Below are 18,864 nucleotides of genomic sequence, written 5' to 3' on the forward strand. Positions count from 1 at the left end.
TGCTCTGACAAACCTAGAGGCAAATGATGTATTTATTTCCTTTTTTAACTTTACTTTCTCATTTATATGAATCAGCTCTATCATGCATCCTAATGGTTGGACTCTTTCATGCTGTACCACACAAGTCCGATATCTTCACCGGAAATTCACTGGAACTGGTATAAATGAGTGGCCAAAAATTTCAGTGGTGTAATACAGAAGAGGGTTTGTAATAATTTTTTTTTTTTTTTAATGTTGAGTAGGAATCATTTGGGAAAGCAATATTTGCAGCAGAGATAAGAAAAAGTTTCAGCTGTGCAATAATACTGTGTATTGTGTAACCAGTTTTGTTTAAGTTTTGGTTTGTTTCTTTTGATTAATGAAAGCATAGCGATTCTGACAGCAGTTTGGAAAAAAGCATTTGGTAATGATATTTCACACTGGAATAGGATTTGTAAAGATGAACTAACAGGATGATATGAAAATAGTAAGTTAGTTTGCAATACCCAGGAATACCTAATTTATTTTTTCTCATGAAGTGGTGAATTTTTCTGTAACAGCTTAAAAGTTGGGAAGAAAAGAAAAGAAAGAAATTTAGGACCAAACTTCAGTATGCTACTACAAAATTACTAGAGAGATGTCCATGTTGCTGTATGATAGGATGAGGACAGAGGATACATCCATAGACCACATTTTTAAAATCTTGCTTTGAATCTCATTAAGGTAGACAGGTAATGGTTCACTAATCTAATGCCATTTTTTTTTTTCTTTCAGCATTTTGTGACATGACTGGAAAGCTTAAATACAGATGAAAATATTTTTTATGACTCTGAAGGGGCTGAAGCTTTCCTTGGTCAACATCAGTTCCTTTCACAAAGCTTACTTTTGTAAGCTTTTGAATTATGACTTTACGAGAAAAGTAATTGTGACACAAGGTGTGACAAATAGGGGACGTGAAACAGGCTATTCCTCCTTGTTTAGGCTACTGTCAGCCTAGGAGACAGTGAAGTAGGAAGAACACCTTCCATGGTAGGTCTGATCTCACCAAAAGTAGAACTTTCCATCTGAGCTAGTCAGCTTAGGCGTTTCTTACAGTCAACAGACACTTCTCGAGGAAAATTTGTCTCCTCCTGTAGTAGACGCCTGTGATAGTTCAGATGGATTAATACCTCAGACTGGTGTCTGCTTCCCTCCACTGGCTGCAGAAAGAGCTAAGTGCGGCATTGTCCAAATGCCTGTTTGGGTATTTCTGTGGAGGGACACACTGGGTGAGACTTTTACCTTAACACTGTAAATACTGACCAGCACAACAGAGCTGGTAAGGAAATGGGGCATGAAATCTGCACCCGAACATTGTTGATGGAGTTTTTGTCCTTCTGCAGTAACGGTGGATGGGCATTGTTGGAATGAAGTGAGACTTTGAATTTTGTTTTTCTGGTCCTGGGGTCATCAAAGCCTAGACTCTAACTCTTCATTGCTGCAGATTTAAATTTGCCTGGTCCTATCCTATGTCTACTTCAGAAAGTACTTCAAACCAGTCAAAGAGAGAGCTCTTTTTAGGTAACTAGAATCAGAACTTCCATATAATAAAAACAATTCCTAATGTACGTGATAGGATAAATTGCTGAAATGCAACTATTATTGAAACCATCATTAAAATGCAGAAAGTAAATGAAATTAAAATACCTCAAAATATATATCTAATAATGATCAAAGCTGTAATGGAAAAGAGCAAGTTTGACAGACTCTTCCGTAGTCAAGTAGCTGTGCAGAGGTCTGCATAATACCAGGAATATATTCTGCTGCCCTTGTATTGTATTGAGGTACATCAATAGCTGTCAGTTAATGATTGAGCCCTTGGTAAGAGGAGTATGTATAGATATATGTATCGACCTATATATATAGGTACTTTGTTTTCCTTTTGAAGAATTCAGATTAACATCTGGTGCAAAGAAATTGACTTAAATTTCTGTATCATATCAACAGTAGTCTAAAAATATTTCAAACAGAGAAAAAAAAAGAAGACAAGGCAGGGTACTGAAGTTTCCATTAATTGAGGGGTGGGGGTTATTTATTTATTTATAGTCATTTACTTTATAATCCATTCACAGATTATCTGTGAAACTTTAATATTAAAAGTCTTCCAGCTGTGGGAGTTTTTTCCCATTGTGATGTCAGTACTGATCAGATCTGATTGTTACAAAGATCCCACTAAGGAGTTTAGCACTAATTGTTAGAAGATGTCCGTGCTTAAAAAAATTAGGCCAGTGATTGTAACCATGCTGTTAATTTCATGTATTGTTCAGAGCATGTTTCAATTGTGAGAATCAGGTGTACTTTCTTGATTAAAAATGCATTGAGGACCTGTAGCTTTTCTCAGTATTGCTGAATCTTCTGGGCTGTAAGTGAAACCATTAAGAGTGGGAAGAGTTAATTGTATGGGATGCCTCATACTCAGATATTTCTCGTATACAAAATATATGTCATGCTAGAAAATCTTCTATTGTCAATCCAAATGGAACACAAACTAAAATGAGATAATTGGAAAGGTGTCCATAAAGTCAGCCTGAATATATTATCACAAGTATATGTGAGATAATATTTGTTTTAAAAAGATTCTATGGCACTGTAAACTCAGTCTCATTAGAGACTGCATTTAAAAGGCTTATAAAGTTACTCATTAATGTTATCTTGTTGTATCTCCACAGCTTTTTCATTAAAGAAAATTCAGCAGAAAGCATTTTCTCCTGATAGCAGGAACCAATTTGCAATAAATGTTCTGGAAACCACTAGGGAAGCCATTACTGAGGTCTAATAAAAACAGACAAGCGTAACTTGTTCTATATTTTTGTTTCAATCACATACAGATGAGACCCCGCTCTCCACACCAACCGCAAGAGACAGCCTTGACAAACTTTCTCTAACTGGTCATGGGCAACCACTACCTCCAGGTTTTCCATCGCCTTTTCTATTCCCTGATGGATTGTCCTCCATAGAGACCCTTCTGACTAACATCCAGGTAGGCCTTTCTGTAGATCAGCTTAAAGGGATGGAGAGGTGCCAGTTGCAGATTTGTCTAAATTAATATAACCATTCTAGCTTAATTAGTTCATAAGATTATTTGAATCAACTAATTTACTGAAACTTCCTAGTAATTTAGGTTTTAAAGGAACCACAGCAAACAAATGAATTTAGAAGCTGTCAGATACATTAAATAAAAATACAGATTATGTATTACACCACAGCAGAGAATTTGATGAAAATTACATTGGTGTGTTTAACAACATTTGTCTTAAACACTCTTTTTGTTACTTGGTGTTGAAATGTATCTTACTGTTTATCTCATTTACTAAGCAGAGAAACACTTCTTTAATAAATAGCTATTTTAAATTGCTGGAGTGCCAAGGTGGATTGATATTTAAAGCTATTTGAAGTGTGTCTCCCATAAAAGCATTACAAAAAGCACTTCTTTTATATATAAGCTCATTTCACTTAGAGTACTGTCTTCAAACAATAGGCTTTGAAGTGTATTATGAAATGTCATGTACGTTTCATATTTGGTAGTCAAGGTCTCTATTGTGTGTACAGTGCAACCTGATTCAAATATTATTTAAGGTATACACTAGCATGTAGCTTGTAGCCAAGATGTTAGTGTTTCATATTAGAATGAAGAATGGCTTTGTCCACAAATTCAGTGATCATTTGTTCACCACGTGCAATTTTTGCAGCAGTATGGTTGTACATTGCATGAAGAAGCCAAATGATAGTGCAAGAAATAATGCAGCCATATTGTATTAATTCCAGATAAGCCTCATCTGTGCAGCTACTAACTTCTAATGTGATTGTCACAATATTTTTCCCTGCTCATTCCTTCAAATACATAAAATCAATTATATTCTGTTCAGCAAAGGCTATGAAAAAGTAGGGCCAAATCCTATTCACTTTACTTTCTTAAACAATCTCATTAAAGTTTATGGCACTTCAGAATTGTTTTATGAAAAGTATATGATCCATTCATTGATGGTGTTTTGATGTTTTGAGATCTAATAATGAAAAAATACTGCTATTTAAGAATTAAGTATTGCTATATAAGCCTGATCTGAAAGAGTATATTTATGATTGCTTTTTGTGGTTCTGAGACTTAGGGTCTTAAATACTGAAATCATAAGCCAAGGTAATTCTGCAAGAGTTAGCATTCTTCTAAAAGATCTGCAATCTATAAAGAATGTATTTTCTTCTGAAGGAAAAAGTGCAGTTAGAAAGTATGTAATGTTTTAGCTGTGCATGCATGTACAGGAAAGTTCTTAGTAATTTTTTTGACAAATGTGTATACTCAATGTCTCTAGACAGGAACCTAATGAGCAAAGCATTCAGCATCAACAGGTTAGCTAATCTTGTGATTGAATATGAAAATGCTGTGCTACTTCAGGATAAATGGCCAGGATTAATTTGCCAAGAATGCGTTCAGTTTTGTTTTACAGAAAATGTAAAGTGAAATTCACTCATTGCTTCCCCTGACCCCCCCTCCCAAAAAAAAAAAAAACCCTCAAAAAACAACCAACCAACCAACAAAAAAAAAAAAACAAAAAACACCAAAAAACAACCAGACAACAAAAAAAGATGAAAAGCCAACAGCCTAACAACCTAATCGTAGCCGGAGTGTGGAGCTAAAATAAAAGGCAGTGCAGTAAAGAAACCTGAGGCTTCTGTATGCCTCATTGGGCTTTTTTAACTTACTACTCCTTACCTTGGGATTCCACATCATGACAAATTATCTGTCAGGGTAAAGAGGTGGGACATAAGTCCTTTTGGATTTTTTCACTGTATCTCCACTTTTCATTATATGGTTTCCACAGCCTTTTGTATACCATCAAGGCATTTTTTCCCCCACAGATTTAGTCTCTGTCAGGACAACATTAGAAAACCACTTCTTAACAACAACAACAAAAAATTCCCATCTGTGTAGAGAAAGTTAAGTATCCTCTTTAAAACAGTAGACTCTATTACCATAACCTGTGCACAATATTGTAAATTTCTGTAATCTATGCCATTTAAAATTATTTCTGTATTTAGCATTTGTTGCAAGGAGAAGGGGCCACCCCAGGCCCACAGATGAGTGACATACTGTGATACTGGCACTTCCAGAACTGAAGTTTAGGTTTTTGACTACAAGTTTGAGCTCATTGGTGGGATTTGTGGAAAGTGGAACTTCTGTACACTTGTGTGTGCTTGCAGTATATTCTAAGAAATGCATAAGCAATACCTGAAACCCGTGACGCATTCGGTACATGAGTCAGAATAAGTCTTTTCACTGGGTAAATTTGTCTTTGCTCTGGTATGGTCCAGATGAATTTTGCATCCCTTTCAGTACAGAGTTATGGATTCAAAGGGGAGGTAGAGCAGTAGGATCCCTCACCATTCTCTTGTTGCAGCTGTGCTAGCAATTGAGCATATGTAACTTTCCCTAAAAGATCATCTGGCCTGCAGTCTATTCCCTTTGTCCTGCACCAAGATGCTTTTGAAACAGAAAGTAGCACAAATCTAGCCAAAGGCTAGATGAGTGGCTTTGGTAAACGCTGCTCTTTCTTTCCCAGGGTGATGCATGATGAAAATACAGATGTGTCCTTTCATAGAAAGGGTATATGTCTGCCTGAGTAATGCAAGTGTACATCTTTGTTAGGTCATGGGACTGGGGTGCATGCACAACCTGTTACAAATAGTGGTGGAGATTGTCTGTATTTTAGAGATACGATGGTCAGATGAATACATAGGCAAGCAGCATCTGGTTACACCAGTGTGCATGGTTGTGGTAGATATTTGTGCTATTTTATATATATATTATATGTATTATATAGCATATATAATATATATATAATGTATTACATATTATATATTTTTATATATATATATTTTATATAGAGAGATATTTGTGACCCCCTTCTGTATATTGAGTTGTGTGAATTGCAGGATCCACGTGATCAATGTAATATAGACCTTGGGTGCCTCTAGAAGAGGTTTTAGAACTTGCCCTGGTTTAAAAGCAAACAGAATTAGGGTACTACATGGGCACTAATTTTTCTCTAATTTCGATCTTTTGTTAGGGTAAGCAGGATCCTAAATTTTCCCATGGGGACAGTGCTTTGGGTATGGGAGCAAACATTTCTAAACACTTTTGATGCGCTAAAAGAGTTTTGGTGATTGAACTTGGTGCCTAACTCACATCCATGTTGGAAGTCTGAGTCGTCCTTTAAAATTAGCCACTAAACACAAGCGAGTCTGTGTCTTCCATCAATGCTAAAATTAAATGGGTAGCCCCTAATCAGTAGTTCATAATTTTAGGCAAATGTTAGACAAGCCTATTTGCTATCGCTGTCACCAGGCACTGCTAATTAGGTTTATTTCCTTTTGTATATCATACATATGTTTTTCTTACTTCTCCATAAATACTTACTAAAACAAAAATGCAATGTTTAATTATTTGCACATTTAAAGAGGAGATAATAACAATATACTGTACCCAGAACAACCCGTTTCTCACTAGGGACTGCTGAAATGCAAATAATAAACTGTAAAAATATATAATTGAACTAATACATAAAATAAGGAAGTACGATTGGGGACGTGTTTTCTTAGTCAGATGTATATCTGCAAATCTAAAAGGAAAAGAAAATAAATTTCCCCAGAGAGCTTTAATTAAGTGATATATCTGTTCCTTTCCAATGTGTATTTGTTGATTTCTTCCAGATTATAATGCTGAAAGTCTGTCTGCAGCTGCAGGGAGGATGAAGGGTGATGGGATACGGGCCACAGCAAAATGCTTTGTGGGTGCTACTGAGAAGGTGTCCTGGGTTCAGCAGTAGCAGTCAGTTTTCTCCTTCTTAGCAGATGGTGCAGTGCTATGTTTTCATTTTTTGGCCTGGGAACAGTGTTGATAACGCCGATGTTTTCAGTTGCTGCTCAAATGTTTGGTCTGACCAAGGACTTTGTGAGTCTCATGCTCTGCCAGGGAGGAGGGGAAGCCGGGAGGAAGCAGAGACAGGACACCTGACCCAAACTAGCCAAAGAGGTATTCCATACCACAGCACGTCATGCCCAGGGTGTAACGGAGAGTTACCCGGAAGGGCTGGGACTGCAGGGTTGGAGGAGGTATCGGTTGGTGCTTGGCTGGCAGGAGTGGGGCGAGTTATTGGTTGGCTGGTGCTGAGGTGTTGTATTCTCTTCCTTTGTAATTTCCTTTAGCATTATTATTATTGGTGGTAGCAGTGGTGATTTGTGTTACACCTTAGCTACTAAGCTGTTCTTATCTCAACACGTGGGAGTTGCATTCTTTTCGATTCCCCTCTCTGTCCCTCCAGGAGTAGAGGGAGGGCAAGAAGGGGGGGAAGTGAATGAACGAGGTTTGTGGTTGGGTTTAAACCATGACAGAAGGCTAAAGCTATTTCCATTGCCCTTGCATAAGTTCACCTTTTAAGTCATGGCCCGATTATGCCAAAGTAGTTTACAGCCACAGCTTCTCATGGTATTGCAATGTTCTTGGGTAAAAGTAACATTCTTTTAAGCTTTTAGACTCTGAATCTTTACAGTCTCCAAGCTGAACTTCCATTAATGTCTAAAGGATAAATTAGTTGCACCCTTACAGCTATGTTTTTCTATCAAGACTATTGTATTGACACAATCTTGTTGCTAAGTATTTTTAAAGAGATATATAAAGTGGTTGAAAGTATCCCATTGATATTAATAAAAGAAATGCATGATTACAAACTAAATTCCCTTATGAAAACAAGGCAAACTCCTGGCTTTATTGCTGTGAGTATCCTGCACTATTACCATCTATGACTAAATACACAAGAGAAAAATATTGCAAGTACTAGATAAAGTAAAAATTTCAGGTTTCCTTCATGTTATCTTACTTATCTCCTGCTAAAATTCAAAAGAATTATTTTTCACAGAAAGTAGTAATAGAAAATGTCATTTATATTTGTGCAATATGCCTGTACCTGTGATGAAGATACTTATTCTGAGATATTACAGAAACATCTTTCTCGAGTAATCTGTAGATAGTCAAGCTATGTTCTCTTACCTGCTTATGTTATTGAGTAGTCAGCTGCAAATAGGAGATACTCAGAAATTAACCTGTGAAGTTAGCTAAAATATATACATATTGATGTTTTTTGCAAGCCTTTCTTAGATAGTTTTAATGATGAGAGCATACAAATGATGTATCATTTCCTGACTAAAAGAGAAGCAATGTTGCACAAAAGTGTTTTCACCATAAATAACTAATATTGCAAAAGAAAGCCCCTCATATGCAAATCTGTGGAAGCTAGGAGGTTTGACTAGGAAAGCTTCGCTGCCTGCGTACCTTGTTCTTCTAGTTTTCCTTCTTCACTCACTGTGGGCAATTGCTGGAAACGGTATGATCTAGTTAGACTGTCAGACTAAATAGTAAGGCCATTTTGGTGTCACATCTAGCTGTGTAGCTAACTAAATTATGTTAGATGGAACACACTGTAGGTGACACTAGAAAGAGCTTCTGTATACATTTACCTCCACCCCTTTCAACATGGGGCAACACGTTATTAATATTTTTTAAAAATAATGATGGGGGATACTGGCCTTAAGGCTCAGGTAAGGTTTGACACACCTGTAGGATCAGTTGACTGACATAACATGATGGTGTTTTCAGATACATTGGAGAGTGGGAAGGAACATCAACCCTAAAGTTAACATTTTATTTGGGACATTTCTGAAGACTTTATCAGTGAAAAATATTAAAACAGGTGCATTAAAATAAACAAACAAAATCAGAATGATCTATAAATCTTCAGGGGAAAAATATTCATCTTTGACATTACATTGAGATAAAAATAATTTATTAACAGTAGCACAGAGGGGAAGAATGGCATGCCATGTTTAAAGCCTGTCTCCAGATAGAGCCATACTGTATTAAAAACAAATATGGAACTTGAGCATGTTCACTACAATTATCATTATCCAGCCTCCATAACATCTGACCTTCCCTAAAGGGAGATGCTTTCTTTTTGTTAATGTCCTGTGTTGCACTGCATTTCCCATTGTCATTGGCAGCATATTGATTTAATATCAGGTTAGAGGATTAGCCATAGCTAATACAAGTTGGACATACTGTATTTTGTATAATCTTTTACAGCTGATCCACTAGGAGAATTAATAGAATTTCATGCAACTCTGAAATTGCTAGTCCTGGTCCAAGGGGCACTGATGATTTTTAGATGCTGTACGTCTTAGCTAGTTTTCTCACCCCCTTCTGTATTGCATACAGGGACATATTGAATGTTTCCAGTATTTTTGCATTAGAGCTGTCATTGGCAGCAACAGCACTTTTGATATGCATCAGTTTGGCTCTAGTGCAGATTTTTTTTCACATTGGATGCGTACTGATGTGCACTGATTTAACTTCTAAAAATGAAACTTAATTTTGTGTAGCTTATAAGTAGTCCCTGGTGGGTCTTGGCTCCAAAAAGCTAATATTTTTCAGACATAATCAGCAGCAATAGGTAATGTATTACCATTAGCTATGTTAGCAAGTGTAAAAAAAGGAAAGGTTGAGGGAGGAAGTGTGGTGTAGAAATTCAATAGAAAATGTAGTATGCTTTTAGCAGCTTTGTACTTGCAGCAATTCTTAATACAAAATTACACACTTTAGTGTTACGCTCTAGCATTATTCTCCATGTTTATTCATAATGGTTGTTTCATATTTAAAGAACACAAAAATACTGTGTTTTGTCAGCCAAAGACAATGATAGTTTAATAGTAATTATTTTAAACTGCTACTGATAATACAACCAATCAACACATTAAGTGGTGCCAACATTGGCATCTTGCTAAATAATTTCTAGACTTTGCACTGAGAGTACATCTTTCAAAGATAAGTCAACAAGAACAATCAGAGCAGAAAATTAGAAATTGGTATCTTAGAATTAAAATACAGCTAAACTAAAGTTTTAATAGGGGTGATCTAAAAGGGCACTTGATATAACGATCTCTTTCATTTGTTACTAATTGTTTGTTCCTGATGAAGAAGAAACATGTACATGAATGTAGTTGAATTGAGTAAAGATGGCAGTTTCTTTAGCAGCTCAATTTTATTGTTAAACAAGATAGACTGTAAGAATTTGGGAGGAGGATGTTTGCAGCTTTAAATTTACTTGACAGTACACTTTTCATTAACAAATATTTTTCATGTAATTTCACTTGATCTGGTTTATTAGTGATTTGGATGAATCATGTTCATGTAAGTGATGAGCTGGAGGAGATTAAAATACTCGAGAGTTTAAGCATAAGACAGAAGCAGGTATTGATAAACAACTCCTGCTTCAATTTCTTATTATTTCAAGCGCATCTTGTATAGAAAACATAGTTTATGATGGTTGTAAATGTAGGAGAATATGGCAAGGGAAGGGAACAGAATTCAGGTGGATATTAACTTTTTACAAAATATATTGGAAAGGCTTTACAAATATTTCAGATCGTATTTTACTTTGCATAGGTCTGTAGAGCTTTAGCTTTCTTTTGTAGTCATCCGGGTTTAACGATCAACACAAAATACGATTGCTTTTTAGCTCTTTTAGAGTAGTGTTTGGTTCTCTTAAAGAAAACTGCTAAAACTTTAAGTGTATTTTTAAGCACATTTGGTATGTTACCACTGTTAGACATTTTCAAATGTGGTTCTATGTACATAATTTTGGTGACCATCTGGGCCTTGCAGTCAGAAGGTATGTTGTTCTTTCAGCTCCTGTGGACTTTAGTAGATCGAAGTGTAATAGAGCTGCAAAGCATTAAGCTCTGAATGAGCAACACTTGAGGCAACAATTCAGTTAAGAATGAAGAGGAGAAGTACTGAAAACAACAGGCTCTGAAAACAGACTTAAAAGAGAAGTTTGAAGGACATTTCAAAGAAGGCATTGACATTCGAAAGACTACTGGGATAAATGTGCAGACTAACAGTCATGAAAAATACTTTTTCCATTTCTCAAGTATCATCATGCTGGCTTCTTTTTCCATTCCTTTTTGGAACTATTTTAAGTAATTTTAATGAAAAACCGTGCAACCCAGAATCCAATTTAGGAAGCATGCCTGAGGGGTGAGGAAGATTACTTGGGAGTTGGGGGACCTGATTTTATGTCTGTAGTGTGGTTGTTCTGAACCTGGATCTGGAGTATGAACCTTTATCTGTTAGCTGAATGTTTCCCTAGCAGAGCTACTGGGGAGTACTCTTCAGTCTCTCTTGTTGGTATTGTTTTGCTTTATATCAGTAATTAAATCTCTCTTGGGTCAAATTATCTCTAAAGTTAAGTTGTTAGGAGACTTGCCTAGGATACAGAAGAGTTAGGTTCATACCCATGGAGGTTCATATGTGCATATCAATGCTTAATTATTTACTCCATTATGATAGCTTCAAGAGCAGAGACTCAGGTGTAGACCTAAGAGCCTGATGGCCAGGCTTCTGGAAAATGGAAAAGAAAATCTTTCTTCATTCCACATTAATTTATTTTGATTCAGTTTTGCCCTCTTCTTTTTCATACCCTATTTCAGTGTCGTAATTAGTTATTGGCTGCACTGGGATCTTCCTGTTTCCTTGCACAAAAAAGTAACACTGAAGTTGAAATTCTCAAGAAGTTTAGAGTCTGCTGAATCAGTATTTTCTGATATAATAACAGCAAAATAAGTTACAGTTTATTTCAACCATCCCAGGTCAAAAAATTGAGAGATGATTGTGTTTTGTTCTCTGCGGTGAGATAACAATTGTACAAGGTCAGGGAATGGACTTTTTTAAAACAGAGGTATCTTCCTGCTTTGCGACTGTCCTCTGCTTAGCATCCAAATAACCCCATCTTCCTTGAAAACTCTATGAAAAAAAATATTAAATATTTGAAAAAAATAGTTAACAGCAATAAGGAGAAAAAATGGCAACCCTTTAAAAGAACCTTTCTCCCTTTAGTAATTTCCATTGGCTTGAGTTGTGCTAGAGATTGAATTTCACATTTTGTAGATGATGTGATTGTGAGCCTGCCAATTCTTTTTCAATGGGACAGCTTTTTGGTTTTGTCACATGCAAGTGCCTGATGGAGGCATGTCTTCTTTATCTCTAAAAAAAGAATGAACCTTTCTCGATAGCTTTTTTGCATTAGATATATGCACAGTCAAAGGTGAGTTTATGTTTTCTGGGAAAACTTGACTCCCACCTTTCAAAGATTTATGCCCACCTGTTAAAATGAATTCCAGTAAAAAATTGTTGTTGACAATTGGGAGGCTTTGACCCAGTAACAGGATTATTTAATTTGTAAAATGTCACATGACTAGTCAAGGAAGAATAACAGAAGTTAGTTATTATGTCAGCTGTTCTAACATTCTTCAAACATTATCCAACTTAATCTTTGAACAGGGTCTACTAAAGGTTGCTATAGACAATGCCAGAGCTCAAGAAAAGCAAGTCCAGCTGGAAAAGACAGAGCTGAAGATGGAGCTCTTCAGGGAACGAGAACTGAGGGAAACACTTGAAAAGCAGTTGGCTGTAGAGCAGAAGAACAGAGGTAACTTAATTAAGCAGACATAAACACCTTGTAATTTATTTCCTTAGGAAACCTAATCTTTAATCAAACACCTGTATGTGATCAAAACTTTTCCCCTTACCTCACGTTATGTTCAGGCTGAGTGCAATGCAGGACATTTTACAACCTGCCTGATTCTGCTTAAGTTCTTCATAAGATTTGGAACAAGGAACTTTTTCTCAAAAGTTTTACCTGAATGTTACTTATTACACCTGTAATACACAGCATAATTATAAGTACCATAGGTGTTGTTATATACTTTGGCAAGTTGTGATCATTATAAGAAATGCTAGCTACGTAATACAAAGACAATTTATATCAAGTTTTAGGAACTTTTTTCTGTTCTTATGTGTTAGGGTCATATATTGCATATGTAGGCAAACCATATGTAATAAATATAAAGATAGTAATAATTCATGACCTTTATAAGGCATAGTTGATCAAACACATTTGTAGAAGAAACTGTTGAGGTTCTTCTTAGTAAGTCAGTAGTATTAGTAGCATATCAAATATTAACATCAGCCCACTGTCAAGCATATGCATGTTAAAGATTTTCAAATAATTTCATTGATTTAAAGGTAAGACGATTTACAGTGATTTGCATTAACTGTTGGCATTATGAGGATGTCCCCATCTTTCTTTATGTGTCTACTTTTCTGTATATGTATGTCTTGCTCTTTAATGGTGTCTAATTACTTTGCCAGGGACAGTTAACCTCTCTTAACTTGTTGTTTAACACAGACTATGACAAATCAGATATTATTTTTTTCAGGACTAGAGTTATAACTCTCTTCTTGTCCAGTTTAATTATCTGGGAACCAGCTAAATAAGGAATCCTGAGAACACTTGAATTCCCAACCAATATCATTATATCTTTAACTAACATGCTAGCAGTAAGCACACAATATAATGCTGATTCATGCCTTGACCCATTAAAGGGTAGGACTGTGACATCAGTAATTACCCTTTTTAAAATTCTGACTATACATTTTTAAAGACAGTTATTATTAGCAATTGCCACATATGTGCAATGAATTATCTCTTTGTCCACAACTGGCCCATTTTTCTCAGTACAGTTGCACTTCTTACACTTCTAAAGTTTTGTAAAAGAGCTGTTAGGATGTGAATCTGTCTGTGTCTCACAACAGCTCAAATATGTATTCCTTTCTAGAACCGGGCAGTCACACGGACAATAGAAAAGGTTGGGGGGAGAGGGGGAGCGTCTGACTTTACCTGAGTTATGCCAACTAAAAGTTAAGCGCCTCATTCAAGTTAATATAAGTTTCCTTTCTGGTCAGTAAAGAAACAGATTCATATATCCTGTTTTCTGACAGGTAAGTGGGGTCAGTTACACTTCTTTCTCTTCCTTTTAGTTCCGGGGGAATATAGTTGAATAGGATGGACTAGACACATACGTTTTGAGCAGTTAAATAAAATTAATTTTACACAAAACTGTATGTCAGGAAAGAGCATGGGATAGTCCCATATTTTATTCAGGATACTGAAATAATTGACAGTATTATTTTCACCATGATGCATTATTTGCTTTTAATATGTGTCCCTCTAACGGTAATATTGCACTGGTAAAAGAGTTAGACCAAAGAGGAATGGATTTGAACACTTAATGGTGGTATGCAGCAGAGCAAATATAAAGACTATCTCTGCTATTGGATACTTCTGTACAAAGAAACCAAAATGATGGATTATTCTTTAAAAACAGATCCAAGTAGTAGAGAAAAAATAAAGCCAGACTGTAATTATTGTGAGAATTTATTCTTCCATTAAAAGTAGAAAAATATGTAGGAGGCTACTATCAGTTTTCCAGATAACAAGTGTCATGTCTTAAAGTTTGACATGTCTTAATGAAAGCATGAACAAGATTGGAGAAGTATGCCACATCTCTGATAAGTTAAGAGATACCATGTGAAAAAATTGAAATACACTTAAAAGCTACAGCATAGAAACGCGAGTCACTGTGTCACATACAGGTCAAAACCCATTAGGTGAATGGGACCTTGAGCGTTAGCAATATCTGCCTTCTGTTCATCATGTTAACACAACTGAATATTTTTCCTTAGTTGCTACATCTGAGTATTTTTGCCTTTTTTTTTTTTCATTAAATTCACTGCTGCTACTGTATGTTCTACAGAGCTGCTTATTTACTGTACTGTTTCTTTCCTTCTTTGTAAGTATTCCAATTAGTGATTCCTAAGGCTGTAGGATGAGTCTCATCAGCTGGTGAAAGTAGGATAATATCTCTTCTGTGAGCAGCTACACAGTAAGGGCTTGCTAATTCTGGCTCTGACTGCTGTAGTCACATCTACAATGTGTCAGCCATGATGACATTTTAATTCAGAACACAACATATGTTTCTTTCTCATTTATTGCAATCACTTTCAAAGTACTTATAATGAAAACATTAAAACCGTGCAATGATTCAAAATGTATTTAGTTTAGCCTTTGTACAGATACTAGCTGTTCTTTGATAGTGTAAGCTAATTAGCCAGTAAAGTAGTTGGTACTATACAGAATGAGAAAGAACCAAAATTCCAAAGTCTTGGATATAAATTATGTAGCTCTTCTGACTTCAGGGTATGTGCTTATATTCATTTTTGTGTCTGAACAGTTCTGTATAACAACACAAAATATCCAAGATCTCCCGAGAAGTGGTTATTCTTAGCATATAAATTAGATAGTAATAACAATGATGTTTCCCTTTACAAGTTGATATTTGCATTTTGTGAAAGATGCCACCATCCAAGACTACTGGAAATGGGGAGTATGAACGGATGGAAGTATATTTTCACCTTTTCCAGCTATCATCCCTGGGTGTTTATTAGAGGTTACTTTGGAATGAGATGAAGGGCTAGACAGATCTTGGCAGTCAAACCTAGTATCACCTTCTATCTGGTTTTGGTAAGGATAGTTCCTTTAGTGTGTGCAAAGAATTCTTCAGTAGCTAGTTTAGTAGACCATTTTTAAGTTAGTATCAAAATAACAGACACTCCAGGAAAAGGTTATCCAGGAAGAGCTCATGAGAAATAATCTTCTTACATGCACATCCCTGAAAACCACAAATGGGCTATGTAAGAAGGGTTGAGATGTGGTGGGGGAGACAATGATATGCTCTGTGATTTTACATGATTTATATACAGGCTCACTTTGGCTTTTATCGAGTAGAAAAAAATGGATTGCATTATCCTTTTCATGAGGTACACAACCTGTGATAATGTTCCTTCAGTTAGGGATCATGCAAGTTTTAATTTAGTGGTTGTAAGTCACTGGTAACATGGAAAAGAAAATGGATAAAGTTGCATCCTGATTTTGCAGTGCAGTCCTTTCCCTTGTACAATTTGAACTGAAGAGATACAAGGAAATGGTTTTTCTAAATCAGGGGCCTCTAATGCTTAATTTTAAAATACTCCTTCCTCTCCTAATATTTTGCCTCCCACTTGACAAGGCAAAGTAAAATTTACATGGCTGTGGGATCCAGCAGCGTAAAGGATTTGCTGTGAGGTCTTCAGGTTTAGTTGGCTGAAGGGCAGGAACCAGCAGAGCAAGAGAAAAGGGAAAGACAAAGGGAAATGTGGATAAGAAAAATATATTGGAAAAGACTGAACACCAAGAATTTGGATGGCTTGCAGGAAGAAGCAGGTTGGAGGGGAGTTAGAAAACTCAGTGCTTTTCCGTAAGGAATAAGGATCACAGCAAAGTTGGGGCTGAGCTCCTCCCTCAGCCTGGGAACCCAAGCAGCTGGATCTCCCTCTTGTGGGAGAGAAGCTGCAGGCAGGCAGGCAAGCAGGCCAACAGGGAAGAACTTCATTGCTATGGTTATAACATATGCTATGGGCAATAACAAAACAGTGCACTTAATCCTGAAAAAAATTACTCATCATTAGAGACAGAGGCTTATCTACATCAGATGATGCAAAAGTACATTTCACTGCTAGTTTTCTGATCTGGACATTCACAGGTTCTCTTCTGTTTATAAAAAAAATATACGCTATAACTGAATATCCCTTACAGTTATCAGTACTATGGTATAGAACAGTAGGTTTTGGAATATCCCAGTATGATTCCAGCAAATTTCAAGAAATTGAGATTGGTGTAAATTCTTCAGTATATCTGAATTGTTGCATTTGTGCATTTCTTGGGACTCTTAATAGGTAATTGTGTAGCCAAGTTTCAGGTCTAATTCTGAGTTCACTGGATTTCTTTTTTCCTAGCGATAATTCAGAAAAGGCTAAAGAAGGAAAAAAAAGCAAAGAGGAAATTGCAGGAAGCACTTGAATTTGAGACTAAACGACGGGAGCAAGCAGAACAGACACTGAAACAGGCAGCTTCAACAGATAGTCTAAGGGTCCTAAATGGTAAGAAGCCTCAGTGTCATTAACTTTCAATTTAAATGCCAAAAGAAGCTTGTTATATTGCAAATTTATAACATGATGGGAGAGAAAAGAAAGAAAATCTCTTTTCTTTCCTTAATTCCAGTGATGCCTTTCTCTTTATTGTTTTGTTACTTTATATAGTGTGTGCAAATAAACTCACTGGAGAGAATGTTCAAACTAGTACAATTTTATATTATTAGCTTGAGAAGTCAATTTTTTTTTCTTCTTCTTTTTCTCCCCCCCTTTTATGCTTGAAAAATCTATTGCTCATTAATCTTCGTAGTCTAACAAAAAATTGTCCTTGCCTCCAGTCATTGTTCAACATTAAAAAAACTGACAAATGTTGATTTCTCAGAATCAATTCAGAATTGGAGTAACAGGTTGTAAAAAGGCTATAAGAATCGAATGAAATATGTGTCAGTCTTACCTTTCTATGTTTCTAGACTCTCTGACCCCAGAGATAGAAGCTGACCGCAGCGGGGGCAGAACAGATGCTGAAAGGACAATACAAGGTAGGAATTTGCAAAAGGCTATAAATCTAGATCTTGCTATATGAGTTTTTCCTCAGCTTTAGACTGCTATTCAAGCATGTAGCCTACCATCTGGGCCACATCAAAACAAGTTCAAACAAGGTCAAGTTCATCTTGCTTGTTTATAAGAGCGAATACATTCTGTACTGATAGATTTTCTTTAAATTAATAGGTCATTTCTGTTTATGCAGAGAAATTAAAGAAGAATAATTAATTTTAAGCAATATTGGGTTGAATCTCAGACATGCTGAATGCAGGTTTTGTGCGTATGCGTAGTTAGATTTTTGAGATAACAATGTTTGGAAAAGTATATTTGAAACATTTTAAGCCTTTTAACTATACAAATGGCTGAACCTAATGGGTTTCATTCAAGGCATGATGAGAATTTCATAGCTAATACTCAGTGGCAGTTACTGAAAGGTGTGTTTCAATAAGCTACTCTGAACATTAACGATAAATAAACATTTTATTCCCTTCTAGGATTTTTCATTTGCTATATCCCATTATTTACATTTTAATAAAACAAATCTGCTGAGTAAATTTATACATGAAATACTAAAGAGATTGCTATTACTTCCCCTGTGAATCTAAATGTATATATGTATTGCAAACACCAAGATATTAGCAAAGAACACATTTTTAAGATAGTATTTGCGTTATAGTGTCTTCTCTAGTCAATAGGCTAAATCTACGTAGTGAATACTAAACAGTAAAAATAGCATTTGTTTTAAATTGTAAATGAAGATGCATTTTTCAGAGGCAAGCCTAAAATGATTAGCTCCAGTAATCACTCTCAATTGCCTTTATTTTGCATTTTGAAGTCAATCATCTTAACCATATCGTTTGACATCTTCTGTGTGTTATTTAATTGCATTTTCTAGCTTCTTAGGAGTTGTTACTGGTGTACCACAAGGAGGCTGTAACAACAGACTAAAAAGTCAACAAGCTTTTAATATATTGAGCATATAAACAAATACAAAAGAGGCAATAAGTTCTGATGAAAGACAAACACATAAACTAAACCAAAAATATTTAGGTTTAAAACAAATTACATCTGCAAAGTCAATAACTCAGCAGTTGGAATATGCCAGATTAAATGTTGCCTGGGAAGTGGGTACATGTAACTAGGTAAGCTATTCCAGAAACCTGCTTTCCTTCCCATAAAATGTATGCTTTATTCAAAGCACCATTTGACGTAATTTATTTAGTAAAGAATTCAGTCATTATGTCATTTTGTTATAATCCAGTCATTGTGTTATTTTCTTTGGTGCAAAGACAGACTTCTAATTTCCTGTGGGGCCATTCTGTTACACTAGTTACTGCAATACCTGAGCTCTTTGCAAACATTAATTACTTTATCTTCAGAGCATGCCTGCA

The 18,864-nt window shown here is 35.8% G+C and overlaps 1 protein-coding gene across 8 annotated transcripts in view; it reads left to right on the forward strand.

Annotated features, from left to right (window-relative positions):
• The window catches only part of DACH1 (dachshund family transcription factor 1), a 374,731-nt gene that overhangs the window by 319,622 nt on the left and 36,245 nt on the right, over positions 1–18,864 (forward strand). For 7 of the 8 annotated variants that reach the window (XM_065678139.1, XM_065678140.1, XM_065678142.1 and 4 more), the window contains 4 exons: positions 2,847–2,998; positions 12,404–12,551; positions 16,796–16,939; positions 17,401–17,469. In XM_065678139.1, the coding sequence (XP_065534211.1) occupies positions 2,847–2,998; positions 12,404–12,551; positions 16,796–16,939; positions 17,401–17,469 (513 nt within the window). The remainder of the gene's footprint in view (positions 1–2,846; positions 2,999–12,403; positions 12,552–16,795; positions 16,940–17,400; positions 17,470–18,864) is intronic. The other variant, XM_065678144.1, reaches the window with a different exon arrangement.

The sequence above is a fragment of the Lathamus discolor genome, chromosome 4 (assembly GCF_037157495.1).
Source record: "Lathamus discolor isolate bLatDis1 chromosome 4, bLatDis1.hap1, whole genome shotgun sequence".
Lineage (NCBI taxonomy): Eukaryota > Metazoa > Chordata > Aves > Psittaciformes > Psittacidae > Lathamus > Lathamus discolor.